General features: G+C 40.6%; 1 protein-coding gene and 1 long non-coding RNA gene across 2 annotated transcripts; both read right to left on the bottom strand.

The window, feature by feature from the left end:
• Window positions 1-7371: 7371 nt before the first annotated feature.
• On the bottom strand, window positions 7372-8269 carry LOC136060476 (uncharacterized). Its single transcript, XR_010623365.1, has 2 exons — window positions 7662-8269; window positions 7372-7631 (listed from the first exon to the last, which is right to left on the bottom strand). It is a non-coding gene; the product is annotated as an uncharacterized LOC136060476 (long non-coding RNA).
• Window positions 8270-8273: 4 nt separating this feature from the next.
• Window positions 8274-10197, bottom strand: FADD (Fas associated via death domain). The gene is made up of 2 exons (XM_065755038.1): window positions 9853-10197; window positions 8274-9059 (listed from the first exon to the last, which is right to left on the bottom strand). Exons 1-2 carry the CDS (start codon window positions 10151-10153, stop codon window positions 8773-8775), a joined length of 588 nt encoding a protein of 195 aa, XP_065611110.1. The 5' UTR covers window positions 10154-10197; the 3' UTR covers window positions 8274-8772.
• Window positions 10198-20114: the final 9917 nt, after the last annotated feature.

Below are 20114 nucleotides of genomic sequence, written 5' to 3' on the forward strand. Positions count from 1 at the left end.
TGAATGTCTTGTTCCTTTGTTTGGATGTGTTTACATAACTTTATCAAATACCAATTAATTAATGTTTGCAGACACTAGGTAAAAAGACAAAATCTAGATGCTGAAGGTAAGATTACATGGTGTGTAGGTTGCAAAAGAAATAAGAGGAAATGCAGCCTTCTCCTAGCTCTTTCTTCAATGATATTATTTCTAAGTTGGACAAAAGCTGAAAAAGCCTTGTCACTGTCTTGCCCCTAAACCACATCAATTAGTTGATCTTTAAACAAATTGGGAATAGTAATATAAAACCAAAACATTTAAGAAATGTCTGAAAGCCATTCTGTATAAGATGTAAAGGGGAATAACTCAATATAACAATCAGCAGCCCTGTCACTGCTCATCGATGCTGTAACAAGCAGGGCAAATGATTTATAACCTCCTTGTTCTCCTGAACACAGGTCATTTTAAAGACACAATGATCACGTCATCTATCTGCATTGCAAATCACATTTAAAAGAGTCAACGTAAATATTTACTCATGATCAAGCTCTAGCTGTGGTCTGTAAGTGAGGAGGCCAGAGGACACTTAAGCTCATGCACAGAGGCCAAGAGTGCTGAGATCCTTTTTGTGTGCTGCACACCATCAGTCAGCTGGTACTCCCCATACAGATCAGATCCTCCTTCAAATCCACTTAAGCCTAACTCCCTCTTGTCCCTTAAACAATTGTGGATGATAATTCCTACAATGTCCAGGAATTGTTTATTCATACACAAATGCAAAATATAGTCTAGCCAAGGTGAGGTTAATTTGGTAGCTTCAGTTAGGTGAACCGTTGCCCTTGCCACAAAAGGAACTTGGAGCTGAGACTAACCTATCTTCTTCCTTAATCATTTACAGACAGGCTGGGAATTGGCACTGCTCTTCTGACAGCTTGGGAGTAAGCAGCATCTGCACCACGGACAACTCAACTCAAAGTGTGCACAATGAGAAGGAGAGATTCTTCTGTTCACTTTGGTCACATACAGTGTTTCTAAATTGTGAACGCTTATTGAGGAACTACAGTGTTGGCTCTCACGCTTCCAGGCAGCAGCGGTAATGAACAGAGCAAAGAACAGAGAGTTAATGTCAGAGTACTGATTTGGTATTGGCCTCAAGTATTACACTGAAGGAAAATGCTGATCGTAATAGGAACCCATGACTGCTCTAATATATACTAGGAAGTAAGCCAACTCTTGCATTTAAATCTTTGAGTCTGAAACACTGCTTAAAAAACACTTTTTCTCTGCCTGATCTTGAAGATGCAGCAGCTGGCCCAGCATTTCTACTTGGTATTTAGTGTTGGCCCCAAAATACAACACAACTGTTTCATGCAAAACTGGGGCTGATCTTAGAGGTTGTCAGAGGGCTGTATTTCTTTACAGCTTACAGTGATAGACACAAGTCTGAGAAAAAGTACTGAGAAATAGCACTGTCAGGAAAATCTTGTTTTCCAGATGATATCAAATAGCTTTATTTAAGGGTGTGTGCATGTATGCATATGTATACATATATACACAGAGATATGGGTATGTACACATACACAAGCATACGTGGATTGGGAAGGCATGTCATTCTCACATCTAACGCTTTCATTGTTTCCCATAATAAAATGTATGGTTTTCTTTCACCAAAATAACACAGCCCAAGTTTGATTCCACTATAAAGCCATATACCAACAGATTTGGGGGATTAGCCAGCAGTTACATATTGTGCTTACTGCTGCACAGCCACAAGCATCCAGCTAGTAAGGAGATTGTTCAGTGACTCTTATATGACTAAAATAAATCCTGCAGTACTATATTCTTACAGTAAAAAGATCCATCAAACTTGATGCCAGTCCAAATCCACAGTCCAGAATTTGAAGTGTTAGGTACCAAATGTAGTGATGCTTTGTTCGATTGGGCTGTTTCATATCACAGCTGTTCAGAAAGGTGAGGATGCAGAGCAGTCACAATGGGGAAAGGAGTCACAGCTTTCAGAGTTCGAAGAGATCATCTCGTACCTTTATCAGTTTGCAATCAAAATGCTGCAGAAAAGAACGTGTTTCAATAAAGTTTCAGTAAAGTAAAGCAAGGTTTGTGAGCGTACAAAGAAAGGTTTTTTCAGCTCCCATGGCTCGGTTTGATTGCATAGTTAGAAGCTGTTTTGCCTGCCTTCAGTAACACCACCTCTGTGATACCAAAATACATGACGGAAAGAAGCTGGCGGCATTCCTCAGCCAGCAGCTGCCCACTGCCTCTCTTTGCATGGGAAAACAGGAACCTGCCACTGCTGCTGTAACATCTGACATGATAACGCTTCAAAGAAACAGGATACAGGTACCGGGGCAATTCTACTAGTGCCCACTTTCCTACAGTTGAGGCTGTCATTTCCTATTTGAAACCATTAAAACCCACTGGAGCAGGCTGTCTGAACGGTTAGGGATGATTCAAACAGTGTAAAAGTCCTCTTCTAACCACCAAGAAAACCAGTATTTGTCTTCCCTCCAGCTTCTGTAGGATAATTATTCAACATTTATGATGTGTGGGGGTACGAGTCTGTAGGAGGGAGATAATGGATGAAAGTAACCCTTAAAGGAGAAAAAGGGACAAGCCTATAAGGCACCTTAGGTGCTGTTTAAGCAAAAGGATCTTTCTCTCAAATTTCTCTAAATTAATCCATGGGAACTTCCCAGACCTCACAGAACAAACTCCCACAGCTCAACCCTGAGCAGTTGTCATCCCTCTTTGCTGGCAGGTCCTGCAGTAGGAGGAGACTCCGCAGTGCTGAAGGGCTGTTTGAGATCTTGGACACCTCCCTGCTCAGCACCTCCTTGGTGCACTGAACCCAGGATGGGAATGAGGGCCATGTCCACAGTGTTGCTCTTAGAGTGGAGTCCACTGTTTTTGGGTGCCTCCTGTTCACAATCAGGTAGCTACGGTAACAGCATACATTGTGTTAGCATAACACAAAACCACAGGTTTGAATTGTCACTCACCTCAGTTGTCTCATTTGGTTAGTGAGAAAGGCTCAAAGTGAGCCAGGGCTGGAGTGCTGGTCATGATAGAGGTCGAGGAAATGAAAGAAGAAAATGCTGTGTGGAACGAAGAGACTTATACCTGCAGTTATCTATTACACACCATTCCTCTTAGCATCTCTTACAACTCAGAGCCCAAGTGTGGAAACTGACATTCTGATGCAATGTAGCATAAGAGAGACAACATTCTTTAACATATTAAGTGCTAATCTTTGTAAAAAGTAGAATCTTTTGAAGAAAAGAACTGTATAATGAAGTCCACTTATTTAAGGGACATATGACAGAGCTGAAGGTAGCCGTTAGCCAGAAATGTACATGCTGCTTGCTTTAACTCACATTAGCTTTCATTCATCTGCATATATATGAGTTACTTCATGCACAAACACGCAGTTAGACACACAGGTTTGAGTTTTAAAGCCCAGGTTAAATACAGAGATGGAAGCACCATGTGCTCAACTGATGTTTAGGAAATGTCAAAGCCAAATGTTATAATTTCTAGCCCTGTTTCTCTCTTTTCCATCCCAATGGGATGAAAGGAGAAAATCAAGTCGGGAATTCTGCTGTACGTTCCTGCACTTGGAGTTGAGCTTTCTGACACGCATGGTCAGCTACCAGGGAGGGCAGAAAAGTCTCCCAATTACTAACAGCTTCCCAGCATTATTCAGCTAGCTGGATAGCCAGGAGGGAGCATGCTGCAACCACATGCCCAGTGCACTCCCGTGCAAAGCAGTTGCCATGGGAATAATGGCTTTGAGGGCAATTCCGGCTAACCAGGGTTTCCCACACTAGGGACTTCACAGCCCAGGAAGTTGTGACTAAATTCTGCTCCCATTCAACACAGCATAAAGAAAGAATACAGGATTTAGATCCCAGAAACCATGGGCCCAGACCTGCCAGGTGCTGCACCCTTTTCAATCCCGTTTTCTCTGCATTTTTTTTTTCCAAAAGTTGGCACTATGCCTAGAAGCTACAGGAACCAGCTCTCAGGGAAACTGTTGGTTGGGGAAAAAAACGAGAAGCATTTAGCTCTAGTGGTCAGATGTTTCACTCTTTTTTTGTTTAGCACATGGATGTAGATGCAGGAACCTCTTTCTTATAAAGATATATTTTTATTCTTATAAAGATATATATATATAAATCTCTCTAAAAACAAATATTACAAATTCTGAAAAGGAGTAAGAAAAAAGAGTAATTTTTTCCAGAACTACAACTGCATAAATGCTTAAAATTCACAAGGTTACGACAAGAATAATTTTGAGGCTCAATTTTTATATAAAACTTTCCTTGTAGTTTATATGCTGACTGTACATAGATCTGGTACCAGGTTTGCACAGATAATCACTTCCCAACCAGTGTACAGAAATACTGTCATACAGCACCTTGGGCAACACTTCACTACAGGTAAAGGCAAAGCTGTTAAGATAGGTTACAATAAGAAGCACACGCTTATTAAATTGCACAAATTATTTTCTAGAGCTAATAATCCAGCTGTGATCAACGGAATGATGGATTTATGAAGTAGAAATGATTAAGAACTGTGAGTATTTTTTACAATGTTATTGCTTTATGTAGAAGTCTGTACTGGCAGACTCACCTGTAAATCTGTAGTCAACAGAAAAGCCCCACTGAATGCTTTATACGTCTCCTTGACAAGGGTCCAAATTCCCCCTTGTATAATTTCACACAGCACAACAGCCTGATCTGAAGGCCAGAACACTATGAAGTAAGTAAAAATGCCAGTTTCAGAACTTTGTGACATGTGAGACACACAAAGTTAACATGTTGTATTAAAGATGTAAACCTTGAGAATGGCTTTACAATGTATTATACAACATATATAAAAATATCAACCTCTTTAGAGTCTTAGAGAACACAGCTTCAAAAACCTTAACTTTGCTACAACAGCCAGTTATTCTGTAGACTGAAAGCCATCTTAAGTACTCAGCTGTCAGGAACGTGAAATTAACCTTTGATTTCACAAACTAAACAAGGCTGAAAGAAGGGAAAGCTATGTCACCATCAACAAGCAGGACTGTGAGCACAGACTATTTGGAAAGCACTGAGAAAACAAATCAGTCTCCAATACTTATCCATGCACAGGACTTACTGAATTTAAACTTACCTAGCATCAGCAACACAACACATTTTAACAACTGCTATAAGAAGAGTATGAGCAGTGCTCTTGAGGGGAAGCAGTGGAAGAAATAGTTCTGAAGAAACTTATGCCCACCTAGCCATTAAGAATGCCTGTGAGTTTACTGCACAGAAGCCCATTTTCTTTATTAATCTGACTTTCTTGGCAGCTGTGTAAATTTGTTCCTTCTCTCTCCTAAGCCTACAGTTCCCAGAACCCACTGCAAAATACCCTCTCAACATGGAGTTAGGTCTCTGCTATGAAAACTGTTATGAAATCCGAGTTTCTTCCTAAGTTCTTGCACCCCTTACAGGCATCAAAACCCCACACCTCTCATCGGACCCCCATAATTCTTGCTCTTATGGAAGGCAGTTGAAGCAGTGAACTAGTTTCTGCAGTTCTACTGGTGCATCCTTAAAACTCGCAATAAAACTGCAATAAAGGAATAAATAAATAAATAAACTCACAATAAAGGAAAGGAGTGATAAATCATAAAGGGAAAACAACTTCGAAAAATATTTTCCGTGCTGGAGCATATTTTCAAGGACAGAGGTGACCTATGCAGAGAATGGGATGGAAAACACAAACCACTTTCTGGCAATTATGGAAGAAACAAAGACAGTGATTAGAAATCAAATTTAAATTGAAACATAATGAACCCAAGAGTCTGTACTAAGAACATGCTGAGTGCCAATGAGAGCTATGAGATACTGCATGTGTTACTGAGCTGTCTGTGTTAGACAATTAAATTAAGCAATTAGATTTCATAAAGTAGCCAATTATTTTAGGACTGAAACAAAGGCTGTAGGAAATGCAGCTGCCTGTGCTTGAGGAACAGAGAAAAAGGAATATGAAACATCGCATTTCAAGTATTCATGAAAACCAACTTGTGTAGGGGGAATTTAAAGGTCTAGAAAACTTCTTGCAGTTTCTCATAAAAGACCTATCTCCCATGCATACATTGCATTCAGTTTTAGGCTGTTTTTTCCTTCTTGTATACCTCTCCAGGTGAAACCATTTAAAACTGTTACTCCCCACCCTGCCCTCCCCTCCTTTTTGATGTTCCAAGACGGACATGATAACACTAAGGCCTGTTTACCACAACTTCTAGCATTGAAGTGTCCTCACCATTTATTTTCTCCTAACTAGAGATCTCCTCATAAACAGTGATCCTATAAGACAAATCCAGTTCCATTTCATTTGCTTTTAAAGAAATATTTTATTAAAAATGTGCACAAGATCACATGGTATAAAACTACGTACAAATCCTACAGTTCTACATTTTCTAAGGCAGGAGATTTCTTGCAGATGAACACTTGGCTACAACTGCTATTCCTAATGATTCTAAAAACATCCTGATTATATACAGTAGGCAATAGACTTCTTTTTAATATTCCAGATAAATGTATCTTTTGTAAACCAGACGATTTATGACAAGTAGATAAGGAAAACATGTTACTGGACAGATTAAATTTGGAACTGTTGCAGACCGCTTCACCACACATAGCTCATTTTGCTAATCTCTTCCACTCTGCTCACAAAGATCATTAAAATATATGAAGTAAAAAAAAACCTTAAATTAAAAGATCTTTAAATGGGGGTCAACACTATTAAAAACATCTCTAAAACTTTAGAGCTGAAGTGCAGTACTTCATCTCTTACCAGAAGTTTGGAACTGGCAATTGATGCTGACAAAGGATCAGAGTGAGAATTTATAGAACTGCGCCTCACAAAAACCAGAGGAGTTGAAACTTCCACATTACCCATTGTTCTTTGCTGGTTTATAATCACAAGTATATTTTAAAGGAACAGCCCAAATAAAAAGTTCATATTATACCAATTTCCATTAACTAAAATCAAGTATTCAAGGGAAATCTTCTAAACTAGAAGCACCAACTTCAACAAAAACTTGAAAATTAGGACTGTTAACAATTTTTATACAGAGTAACGATGTAATAGTACGTGCTGACACTTGGTTTTCACAGTAATAGCACCATGCAGTAAGAACTTGAGCAAAGCCAAGTTACACAGTTACATAAGCAAAGAATAAGAAGGCTTTCTCTTCAGGTATCCTTAGCTGAATGTTTGTAGTAACAATCTAACTCATTGGAGCTACAATCATTTCAGAGAACCTTTCTCCTGGCATAATGAGTAACTCCAAGGCTTCCACTGCCCTGTGCGTCCTGAAGCACGTGCAGCTCCTTCCAGTGTTACATTAGGCATAATATCTGTATTTATTTTAGGTCTTGTCTTATAAATACTCCTTCAACTGTGAGGTGCTTACAGCCACTTTCTAGAAGTGTAAGGAAATGGGAACAAAGTAAAGAAATGCAGAGAACTTGGAAGTACTAAAAATTCCGGAGTGCTCTTTGAAAAGAACCAAGAATGGCAAAGATATGTGATCTTCACTCCTCGACTACAGAGAAGCCATTTTGCTTTCTGAATTTCTGCTACTGCATATGCTTTTTTAAAAAAACAAAACAAAACAAAACAACAAGACCACAGGTCAGCGTACTGCTGAGGTGAGCTGCAGCATCCAGCAGTCATGACCAGACTCCCTGATATGGATTATGAGATGACTGGCTTTAAAAACATTCTTAAAACATTCAAGGCAATGAAAAAAGGGTCTGCTGTAAACATCTGTAAGATACGTCTTTGATAGTTTCAGGAGAACATCATTCTAAGGATGATGTTTTCCACCTAAGAAACTGGAAGCACTTCTGTACTGTACAGGTGACTGAGCATTGGCACAGGATGCCCAAAGAAGCTGTGGGCTCTCTCCTCTGGAATGTTGCCTGGGCATGGTATTGGGCAGCCTGTGCTATGCGGTTGTGCTTCAGCTGAGTGGTTGGACCACATAACCTCCAGAGGTCCCCTCCAACCTAAACCACTCTGTAATTGTGTTTAAAAGCACTTGAAAATTAATTTCAACAAGACTGTTTTTCAATCCAGACACATTTTCTGCCAAAAAAAAACCCAGGACAGTAGTTATGAGTCCTACTGCACTGCCATCTCACAGAGTGAGGTTAGTGTCTTTTTTGTATTGCTTCACTGACAGCAAAGGTGTTCAAGAATTATGGAAGACATTACCTTATGCTGCTCAAAAAAAAAAAAAAGGAGAAGACTTACTACACAGCTCAGAGCTCAGTCTCCTTCCCCATTTCATACTAGTTACAAACAGGTTACTTTTAAAAAATGTATATAAATTCAAATTCCAACCTTATAATGAAATTTTCAGTCTCCTCAGAAGTGTCCCATGGATGTAATTACAGAAAAGGCACTTGTAAAGTACCTGAAAAAAAAATTATTGTTTTTTTCAGGTGGGAGGCACAATTAAAGTTTCAGAATTTCTGCAAAGTGGATTATCAATATTCTAAAAGTTAAAATCTCTTAAAGGAAGCATCTACGTGAGCATTGCCTGAAAAGAATTTGTTTTCATGTTAGTTGTAAACTGACCTGAAATTAAGGTATTAAATTTAAGGCACATAAATTAATGGCAGAATTAACAGAACCAATGACAGTGATTTGAGTTCAGATGATCAGATGCACTTTTGCTTCTTTTTTCATTCATATCTGTGATGTGAAAGTATTTTTATCTTGATTTCACATGTTCTCTGTGTTCAGATGTGAGAGCTTCTGTTCAGCCATGTCTGCCACCAAATTCATATTACAGTCTCGAAGAGCCTTTATTAGGTCAGTCACCTTAGCATCTTTCCCCTTCCATTTCTGCCACTCTCGAAGAGACTGAACCAATTGTTCCCGCAAATCACATGGATTGGCTGCCATTATTCTGTCAATTTTCGCCTCAGAAAAGTCAAGTTTTCGTATCAGCATTTTCCAGTCTCTCCCAACGTTTTCACATATGACTTGGATAACTACCTTCTGCAAACCTGAAATAGCAAGAATATATGTTAGCAATGAATATACAAAATAAATATAATGTTTTCCTGTTTAGCAGAACACTATTACTCTTGATGCGTCGTGCATAATGTAGGTCACATCATGTCTGAAAAGCCACTGTGTATATTGGAAGCTCCAAGTACAGAGCAGGACCTCCAAGTGACCATCAGGCTGAGAGACCTGGGACTTCTCAGTCTGGAGAGGAGACGGTTCTAATTGTTTGTGATAACTAATGTGTAACTAATAACTGTTTGTAAATATCTATAGTGTGGGAATTAAGTTGACTGGAGTGGATTCTTTTTGGTGGGGTGCAGTAGAACCAGGGGCAACATGCTGAAAGTGAAACACAGGAAGTTCCATACAAATACAAGGAAGAACTTTACTGTCAGAGTGACAGAGCACTGGAACAGACTGCTCAGAGAGGGGTGGAGTCTCTTTCCCTGGAGATACTCAAGACCCACCTAGCTGTCTACCTGTGTAACCTATTGCATGCAACCTGCTTTAGCAGGGGTGCACATCACTCGATGACCTCCAGAGTTCCCTTCCAACCACTACGATTCTGTGATCAGGGATAAAGGAGAAGCTGTTTGCAGCATATGCTGCCCTCGTGGTACGTTTCCAGGGTACGACGCAGCCCTTGCAGGAGCAGTTGAGCAGCAGCACCGTTAGCAGTGGGCTCAGCCACAGCTGGGAACTGAGAACCACTACGCTCACGTCTCAAACACACGTTTACTGGGATCACTCAGAAACAAATAACGAAAAAGAATAAAAAGTTGCACCTACGTCTTTCATTCACGTCAGGCTGCTCATCAGGAGCGCTGGCTTCCCCCTCCTCTATGAACTGCTCCAGCTGTGAGCTCAGATCTTCTCTTTTAATGGTCTTAAACATGCTTTTAAGCAAGTCTACATTGTGACTTGCAATCAGCTGCTGTTCCAGGAGAAAGTTGAAGAGCTCCCTGCCGCTCTGGACAGACTCCAGCTTCCTCTTCCCAATTCTGTCTCGGCACAGAAACTTCAGCTCGTCCAGCTCCCTGTGCGACAGACTGGCGGACAAAGAATTCAGCAGAGCCAGAAAGGGATCCATGGGGCTGAGGCCTACAGCGCAGCCGACACCGAGCAACGCGCTTCCCGAGCAGGGCACCGGAACCCCGCGCTTCCGCAGCGCCGCCGCGGGAAGGCCCGGCCCAGCCCCGCTCCGCTATGGCGGGCTGCTGCCCCGCGCCAGCCGTGGCGGAAGTGGCGTCATGCCGCCGCCGACGGATCATGGCGGCCGCCGCCTTTCGTGTTTCTAACTGGCCTGCAGCCTGTCTCCTGCTGCTGAAGGAGTGCAGGTTGGCTGCGCGCTGGCTTTGGCTGTGCTCTCGTTACGGTGCCTCGCTTGGAAGCTCTGTGGGTTCCCCTTTAAGCGCGCAACGACTGGCTTTCTTGAGTGCTTTTATCTTCCTACCAACTGAATGAACGAGGAGTGCGGTGTCAGAGCCCCTTCCTCAAAGAGACACTGCTAGGTGCATTACGTCCCTGGAAGCTGCTCTGAAAAGATGCCTCCGTCCTCGCTGCAGTCTCCACTGCTCCCAGAAGTCTGAACCATTCACTAAAAGCACAGGACTTGTCACGTTTGTCTTATTTCTTGCAAAGATTAATTGTGACATGAAATAGCTCCTGACCTTTAAAACAGAAGAGGCAGGGCAAACTTTTAGTCTCCACATCTTAAAATCAATTCTTACACAAGGTGAAAGATTGTGAACTTTTGTTGAATGGGGAAGTTCAGGTTCATGCCATTGTTTTGTACATCTCTGAAGTTCAGAGCAACCATACTGGTTTGTCGTGAGCGCAGATGGTTAGCTCAGGGCTCTCCTTGTTCTTCAGTTGATTCCCCAGGCTACCCATGACTAGATTATTTCTTATACATCCTTCAATTTATCATCATTGCAACACACAAAACAGAACTATGATTCTCGTTGTAGATTGCAGTCGCAGATACACAAACTTGCAAGTTACCGTTTTCCACATCTCTTTCCCCACTCTCACATTCCAAGCTGAGGAACAACTCCTACTATTCCCAAAACATTTCTGAAACTCCCACAGGTACAAGCCCTCCTTAGATAAAATTGCTAGATTATCAGCATCCTGTTTCAGTCTGTTATGCAGAGCCAGTCTTGCACATCATCAAGAAAGCCAGGATATGGAACTAGCTACAGACATGAAGTACATACGTGAACTAAACCAGTTTAAAGCAGTTTTTTTTTTTTTTTTGTTTTGTTTTTTGGTTTTTTTTTTTTTTTCTTTTTGGAGACCCTAATTACTGCAAGTTGGATATTGCAGGGTCACATGGAAGGAATGAGCTGTGCCTGTGCTGAGGCGTATATTTTCTCTCTGCAGTTCTGAAGGTCCTTTAGTGTGAAGGAATGAACGTGAATAACAAACAGTGTGATGACAGGGAGGAATATGCGTGGATTAAGAGAGAAGTCCCACTAACAATGTAAGAAGTAAAAAAAAAAAACCTAATTAACTAAGATCTCATTTTAATATCGCCAAGAAAAATGACTCAAGAAAACAAAACCACGTAAGGAGGGACCAAATCACATGGCACATAGCTTGTGCTGAATTCAGAAACAAGCCTACGTGAAGGAAGCCTACATAAATCAGTCATTTCTACCCTTATTCTCAATCCCTTGACATGCAATTGAAATCAACAACTGCTGAGATTTTCATAGGTTTGTATGAACTCAGTGGCCACAATTTGCACTGATGTATGAGGAGGTGTAAAAGCAATCCCATTAATCTGTGTAATTCTCGGGGAATCTAAATTAGTAACAAGCATGGAACTAAACAATTTAACTCATCATTTAAAACATAAATCATTGCTTAAAATGTTTTTGAACTCACTTCTAATGTCTGACATAGTCATTTAGTGACGCTTTCTTTTGTGCCTGAATCTGACCTTTTAAATGCACATTCACAGATGAAAACCCTGGAGCAACATGCTTTCCTCTGGTTGTTTCCCTTGAAAGCGTTTTGGAGTGGGGTTTGCAAGGCAAATATTTTTGCCAAGGTCAACAGATCATAACGGCTTCTCCTTATAATAAAATCTAATAGAAACGATTTGTTAGACCAGCTCAGATTTCAGCAGACGTTTCCCAGAAACAGCGCTGCGAACGATCCGGTTTCTTACCACAAAATTTATGGGCTCCTTGTGGCATGACGATTCCTTCCAAAATGCTGCAGAGGGAGCTCGAGGCTTTGGAGTGCCCCGTGGTGAGCTTTTTGACTTCATCTCCGCTGAAAGGACAGGGCAACCAGAGCAAAATGATGGATTTCTGCCGAGTCTTAGAAAGGTGTCGCTCACAAACACATTTAGAGGGCAGGGAAGCGAAGCAACAACACACGGGGCTGACATACCTGGTGGGGAGGGTTCATGACTTACTAAACAACTGCTTTAAAAGGCAGCAGATTTAATTTACGTGCCTGGAAGAGTAAGGATGTTCTAACAAAATGTACGTGGCTGTCCTGACTACAGGTGATTGACTCAGCTGTCACAGAATTTTTGGAAGATGCTCTGTGCTGATAGTGGCTTTCAGTATCTAAAGGGAGGGGTAAAAGAAAGAAGGGGACATACTCTTCAGCAGGGCCTGTTGTGATAGGACATGGGACAATGGTTTCAAACTAAAAGACAGAGAATTTGGACTGGATATAAGGGAGAAATTTTTACAGGAAGAGTGCTGAGGCACTGGCAGAAGGCGCCCAGAGAGGTGGTGGATGCCTTGTCCTTGGAGACATTCAAGGTCATATTGGTGCTCTGAGCACCTGATCTAGTGTAGGTAGGTGTTCCTGTTCACTCCAGGGGAGTTGGATCAGATGGCCTCTAAAGGTCCTTTCCAATTCAAACAATTCTGTGATTCTTTCCAGCCAAGATTTCTTGTTGCCTTCTTTCTTTACCCTGGAATCATTGTCTAATCTGCTACACAGCCGTGAAAGTGTGTGACATTTTCTCTAGGAGCTCTTATCCAATCTGGTGTAATCTAATTTGCTGCTAGCACTCATTAGCAGGTATATGAGTGGTTAAGTCCAGCTTTGATGACTCTGTTGTCTCTAATAGCATCAAGCAACTTACTCCTCATATGACAAACAGCTTTCTGTAAATCCTAATATCCTGCCATCACTTTTCAGCCAGTTGCTTTTATCTAACAAGGAATGTGCTTGTAGTGTTCTGTTGACACAGCAGAACTAGTTTTGAACTAGCCATTTCAGACGCTGGTTGCAATACAACAATGCTCAAATCTGAGATAGTATTGCAGATATTCAAAGAAATGCCTCTCCTGTGGCCCATACCAAGGGCTGCATAGACATACAGTTTGCTTTTGTTTTGAGCTATATACATGCTGCTTTGTACATACATACTTTGCTTACCTTTGATATGTTCGGAGCTTAAATCACTGCTGTTAGGTCAGTCGTGGCTTATTGGAGAAAAACTCAGCTCCTGGGTTTGTAAGGCACAAAGAATGCACTTCCATATGAATTCCTATCTGGTTTTACAGGGCAGAAGGAGGTGAAAGTCTACAAGGATCATGACTGCATCTTTATAGACTTGTAAAGGCGTCTTACTGATGTTGCTTTAAATAATATGCAGGGTGAAAAGATGGTAAACAGATGTCTTTAGAGGTGCAAACAGAAATCAAATTAAGGAGTCTGCTGTTTCTTTACAAGCTGCTTGTTGGTACTCATGAGGTTGTCAGGGCTGACTGTAGAATTGGTATTTATTTATTTATTTTAAATGAGTGCAAGTAAAAAAGAATATCCGTAATGCAAGGGTGGCATCAAAATTCAAAGCATTCCACCGTTATAGGGTAAGTCTGAGTGTTGCTGCCCATCTTCCAGATAGACTGCATGACACTCTCATAAGTCCCACATCTAGAGAGGGGAGCGTTCTCACCATTTTGAACAGGTAATGAGGCTTGTCCATAGAATCCAGGGTATTTAGGTGAGGTAGTCTTTATGAATGAAGTAGCTTTGATACATTTTCTGACTTATCAGACAACTCAGTAATGGATAACTCAGGGAGAATTTAAAATTCCCCTCCCTGTCACTTCTGTGAAACAGGTTAGACAAACTTCTTGGCAGAGACATTTTTAATCCCATGGTGAATACAGAGAACTTAGTGCAACTTGTTCCATGTCTCACATCCATTGTTTGCAAAATCATAAAACGTTTTCGTCAAGGGAAATACAGTTTATGCATTTTTGTTGTAAGTTTTATTTTATTTTATTTTTTGGAGGGGGGGAGGGGGGGAAGAAATTGAGCTTTCCATATTTCCTTACCAGAGTTTACCTGTTACTGCACTGTCTCTTGTAGAAAGAAATGTTCTCTAGTACTAAAACTACTTGTGAAGGGACCTGGGATCCCAAGAGAACACTATCCATGATAAAAGGGACTATGAGAAATGTCAAATTATCATGGGTGGAAGGAGAGAAAATTAGAACCAGACTGTGGGAAAAGCAAATAAGTATTGAAAAGTAAGTTAACTCTAGCATTGTTGTATACAGATAAAAGATCTGGCCATGTAACAACAACAACAAGCAATAAGTTGTTAACAGATGCTTGAACTTAATATTGAAACAGAAGAAGTGTTGATAGAATTCTGTTGATATAATTCTGTTGAGTTGTTGTTGGCAGGAGACACTAGTTTAACTTTAGGAAAATTGCAGACTTCTGTTTATTTTCTCCAGTGAAAAACTTCTGATTTGGCTCCTTACCTATTTTTGTATGGACGTTTCATCATACTGCGTGAGTATGAAATCATTCAGACAAACATTTCACGTGTCAGTAAAGCTATGTGTATATATTACCCTAGCACATTTCATTCCACTAAACCTATCTATTACTTAAGCTATATAACATTAATTTTTCAGTTGGAATAACAGAGGAACAGAGAAAACGGAGAAGAGAATTGTCTACAGAGTAATGTCATTGTGAAGTAAGCAGGGAAGAAATAAGACCCTGAACAGTCATGAATTATCATTAGATCTCCTTTGGGGCACTTTCTTTCCCATTCTATTCTGTCCTATCTGGAATTAGGGTGGCTGACCTTTTTGACACTGGAAATGCCCGTGCTCTGAGGGCAGCCTCGGCAGCATAGAATAGCTATGTGAGGTAGATATTCTGAGCAACTTCCTCATGAAAGACAAACCAACAGCAGAGTATGATACAGAGATGCCAAAGCTCATGTTGATTAATGCCAAAGCATGTCCACATGCTTGTCTTCTGCAGCACCATGCAGAATCTGTGCGAGAATGAAAGAAAAATACCTCCTTTGGGGTGGTGCAGAGCCACTGTGCTTCCACGGTGCACATTCGTCACTCAGCCCCAGTGACTCTCAAACCTCTACTGAAGACCACTCCTTCACACGATGACTGGCTGAGAAAGAAGCAAATGAAGGTAAGGTATGAAGTGGAGGTTGCCATTAATCCAGGGAAATAATCCAGCAGCTCTGATTGCCAGGCTCCTAAACTTATATTAATTAATTTCTGATGAGCATATACATTTGTTTTTTATTTTTCTGGGCTATCATGCTGTCAGTTCCCAAGGCCAATAAAAACAGGGAAAATTAAATACTTGCTACAATGACATTTATTTTTTTGGAAAGAAAATAGATGGAAGAATTTGTCTTCAGTTTGCACTGGGAAATACAATATTCTGAGCAGTGATAAAAAAGATAAGGTTAGCTTCAAAGGGTAAAACAGATCAATTTTGCACTAGTTTATATCACTTGGAATTACTGCTTATAAGCATGCAAATTGTCTTAGGACTTCATCCTCTCTCCTAAGGAAATGGGGTTCTTTTTCTTTCCATACCAAGTACAGCGCTGCTCAGCTTTCATCTGTGAATATTCCAGCTCTGATCTCTTCTGAATTAATAGGCTCTGTTTTGGAGCTGGTTGTTGTTACTCTGCAATTTGACTACAGAAGGGGTGATGAAAAAGTGAAGCCTTTTTCCCAAACAGGTGTCTGTATCCATCCTGCAGAACAGCCTGTTCACAGATCAGAAAATAGCTTGGTTTCTAACTGTCTCCCAGAGTGACTACAATTCTACCTTAATAAAAATAAAAGAATCAGCCTGGCCCCACTTGAATTATTTCTGTGTTAAACTCAGTTTTGAGCTCACTACATTGACTGCAACAAACCAAGAGGGGAGTGAACTTCTTAACGACAAGTATTGACTCAAATGCCTGTGGTTGGCAGTAATACTGTCCATTGGAGGAAAGATTGGTGGATTTCTGTTCTTCCCTTCGAGAACATGCCAGTAGAGTCTGAGTCATTATCTCACCGACACTGAAGTTGGAAGGTGCAAGTTCTTTTCAAATTTGATTTAAGAGGGAGTGCCTTGTCTGCCCCAACACAGTGCGGCTATTATCTGGAGCAATCACTTCCTTTTAAAACGTGAATAGTTTTATGCAACCATTAAGTGACACAGGATATGACTAGGTTAGTTACTCACAGGAATTTAGAAATAATAAATTAGAAAGTAAATCTGGTTTCATCGTGCCCCTCCCCTGGTTCTTAGGCATAGGAGCATAAAAAGTATTATTTTCTGCTCTCTGAATAAAAGCTTCAGTTTGAGCTAGTCCTCAGCACGCTGGTCAGAACAAGATACAACTTAGACTTCAGCCACAATTCATTGGAACTGTGGAAAACGTTATTTATTACCAGAATGAGAAGACAGTGAAGGAGCACAACCTTCTGAGAAAAGAACTGGTTAACATAATGCAACATATGGCATTTATATATTTGCCTGTACTCCATATACCTTTGAAGAGGCTAAGGAGAAGTTGCACACCCCATAGCTTTGTCTGCCTACCCTCAGAAATTTGTATACTATATTTTCTTACTGTCCTGAGAAGTTCTTGTTCAGGGGCACAACCATAGTAAAGCCACTTGCAATATGAGATTAGATCCATGTTCACATCCTCTCTGAAGTACACTTATACACTTGCCATTTTTCACTAATTTTGAGTGAGTTACTTTAAAGCAGATGTAGCCTTTATTACATCTATGCCAAGAACCTGATCCTGGAATTTCTTGCCTACAAGGAGCCCCAGTGGTGTCTACCAGATTAGATCTAAAGCCCTCTTTGGTCAGTTCTAAAGGATGCACATTTTAAAGATGTGGAGAAATTTGTTTTCAAAACTAAAATTCATAGAGATACAAGTGGAGAAATTAAGTAGGATTTGAAGCTGACTCTGATTTACTTCCCTTTTTCTCTGAAGCAAGGAAGAAGATAAAGCTGGAATTCACATCAATCTACTCTCAGGACCGTCACTGTTCCTTTCCCTGCTACCAGCTCCCCCCCTCCCCCAGCAATGCCTGTGTAGAGTAAAATACCTAAATACTTACAGGAGTGTGGCCCAACATCCACCAGGTTGTGAACCCATTTTTTTTGTAAGTTCTCTTCATGTCCTGAGGATTTTGTGCTCACTTGGTGATACAGGGAAAGAACAGAGGAAGGAGAGCAGCAGTTTAGGGCCAGTCTGTAATTTGACCTTGGCATTAGGAAAATTAACTCAAGGGAAACTTGAACACTTTCAAAGTAAATGTAGTCTAGACCTCAGCTCTCCAACTTCCTGGTACGTGATCTAACCTATAAAACGTGTGTCACCATTTTATACAGAATGAGGCTTGTTCTTCAGGAATTGTCCACTTTGAAACTTTGGCCTCTAACCAACCTCCTCACCCTGTTAACCTTCAGGCAGGGCTGGAAACTCAGTTTCTCCACTGGGCTAATCCTTCCCTATCAGAAAACTTGGAGCAGGTTAGCCTGCTGACATTTATTGCTCTCCCACTTGATGGTTAATTACTGTGAGTAATTGTATTTATTTACCTACAGGTGTTTTTGGAAGATTAATATATTAAGAGATGTAAGCAGCTCTGTTATTATGTGTTCTTCCCAGGTCAGATGGCAATTCCATACCTGTGAGTACAGCAAAGCAGTGATGCAATGCTGCAATCAGCATGGACAGATCAGCCACTCACCTGCACGTTGTCTGTGAGGCTTCAGAAACTTAGCTGCTGAAGGGGCTACAAGTACGGTCTGAATTCAGTGTTGGAAATGGCATGAGAGCTCATAAATCGTTCTGATGCATCAGAGTTATAAATCATTCAGATGTTAAAAATAACTGTTCCTGGAGGAACACGTGAGAAACAAAACCATTGCACTGGTCTAACACTAAGGCCTCTGTAAATTGCTGAGCCAGAATGTAAGGTTAATCTGACGATATATATATAAACTGCTGTTTGGGTGATTTTGTCTCCTTCCTAGCCCCTGAAAAGAGATGCTTTTTAAGTGGAAATGCTGGCTGGCATCCTCACAAGTGTTGGTTTCACTGGGCCAGACCAATTTCGTCTGCAGAGGCTCACGGTCTTATTTGCCATACGGTACATTCAGTGGAGGAAAAGTCAGAAGAAGTCTTCACTGAAGTCCATTCATACTGTGTGTTTGTTCCATTTCTTACCACCATCCGGCTTTCAGCTGCACGTAAGATTGCACCACTTGGCGGGGTGAGATTGCGCATTGCTCAGAAACTATTGGCAAAGGATACCTGATAACCTGCCTAACAGGATGGTCTCACCTTAGGAAGCAGTTCTCATTCCAGAAAGTCAACGTCTGCAGCTGATCTGCCAGCCCCCTTGGATCTGTGAACATCATCAAAAGCCTTTCCTTCCTCCCTTCCCTACCTGTCATTTCACCCTAGCCTGTATCTTTTATACTTCAGCTAGAAAAGATGGACACTCTTCTTAATTTAGAAGTATGGAATGACTTTCTTCACTGCTCTATGAAAGCGTGCTTCACCGTTCAACTTTAACCCTCGCTTGGAAAAATGGATTTCATTAAGTTTCTCAGCACAATACTTTGTGTCACATTTTGATTCTTTTTTCTCACAAACATCTTGATGGATCCATTAGCTATTTCTGCATGAACTTTCTCATACATGTGGGACTACACAGTACGAAAGCCATGACCTTCAAATTTGTGCAGCTAGCTAAGTTTACGTGAGCGTGAAATGCCTTTGATTTTGGAACCTTTTTTCTCATGGAGGTTAATATAAGTGCGTGGAAGCCTTTACTGCTTGCACAACTTATCTGCATCAATGTATTTTGGCTTTAGCTGACCCTCAAGGTTATGAAAGTTGCATAGGGTGAGTATGAAGAATCTTTGTTACAAGTGGAACCAATCATTCAATAAGAAATGCTTAGTCTTATGTAAAATATACTGAAGTCAAAGGGAGTTAAAGAAAACATTTTCCTTGGCTGCAAGTGGCCTTGAACTGGGATGCATGCAGGGTACTGAAAACCAAGGAAGAGCTTAAAGTTAAGAAGCCACATTACTGGTTTCTTCTGAAAGGCCTGTTTGGTTAAGAACGGGGAAAAAACTAACTTTTTTCTTCTCTGCTGTACTAAAAATGGGATATTGTGTTTGGCCATGGAATAAATAGTACTCAAATGTGAAAAGAATTGAATCAGAGTTTGAGTGAGATCCATGTAAATTTTAGGGCACAGTTTCTTCAGTGGAAAAAGGAAAAAAATGTTTACTTTGAAAACGTCATAGGAAAATATAAATGTGTTCCAGTGATTAAAAAACTTGAGGAGAGTTCAGACTGCTGAGGTAACAAGACGAAATGTAAATTGTTTTATTATCACTTATTGGAAATGGCAACAGCCAAAAAGATCATTAACAGCTCAGCACCAGAGAGCACTGAGGGTTTAAAAATAGAAACGTATCTGTGCCTTGACTTGAGACTTATTCACCCTTAAGCTATTTAAGACTGCAAAATATTTGTAATACGGTATCTTAGAAACACAGCAACATCGAAATCCAGAAGATTCAGACTTGTACTGTCAACACATCAGTGTGAGTGTGATTTCCTCCTCAGATGTACCAACTGAAATTCTGCCTTTTCCACAAACTTTGGGTAGAAAACAGCAAACTATTTTGTCAATAGTTCTACATAGCCTCTTCCAGCTATAATCTTTCTTACTATTGTCTGGATCTGCAGC

The sequence above is a fragment of the Cyrtonyx montezumae genome, unplaced genomic scaffold, assembly GCF_038088225.1.
Source record: "Cyrtonyx montezumae isolate F1298 unplaced genomic scaffold, pur_monq_1.0 scaffold_10, whole genome shotgun sequence".
Lineage (NCBI taxonomy): Eukaryota > Metazoa > Chordata > Aves > Galliformes > Odontophoridae > Cyrtonyx > Cyrtonyx montezumae.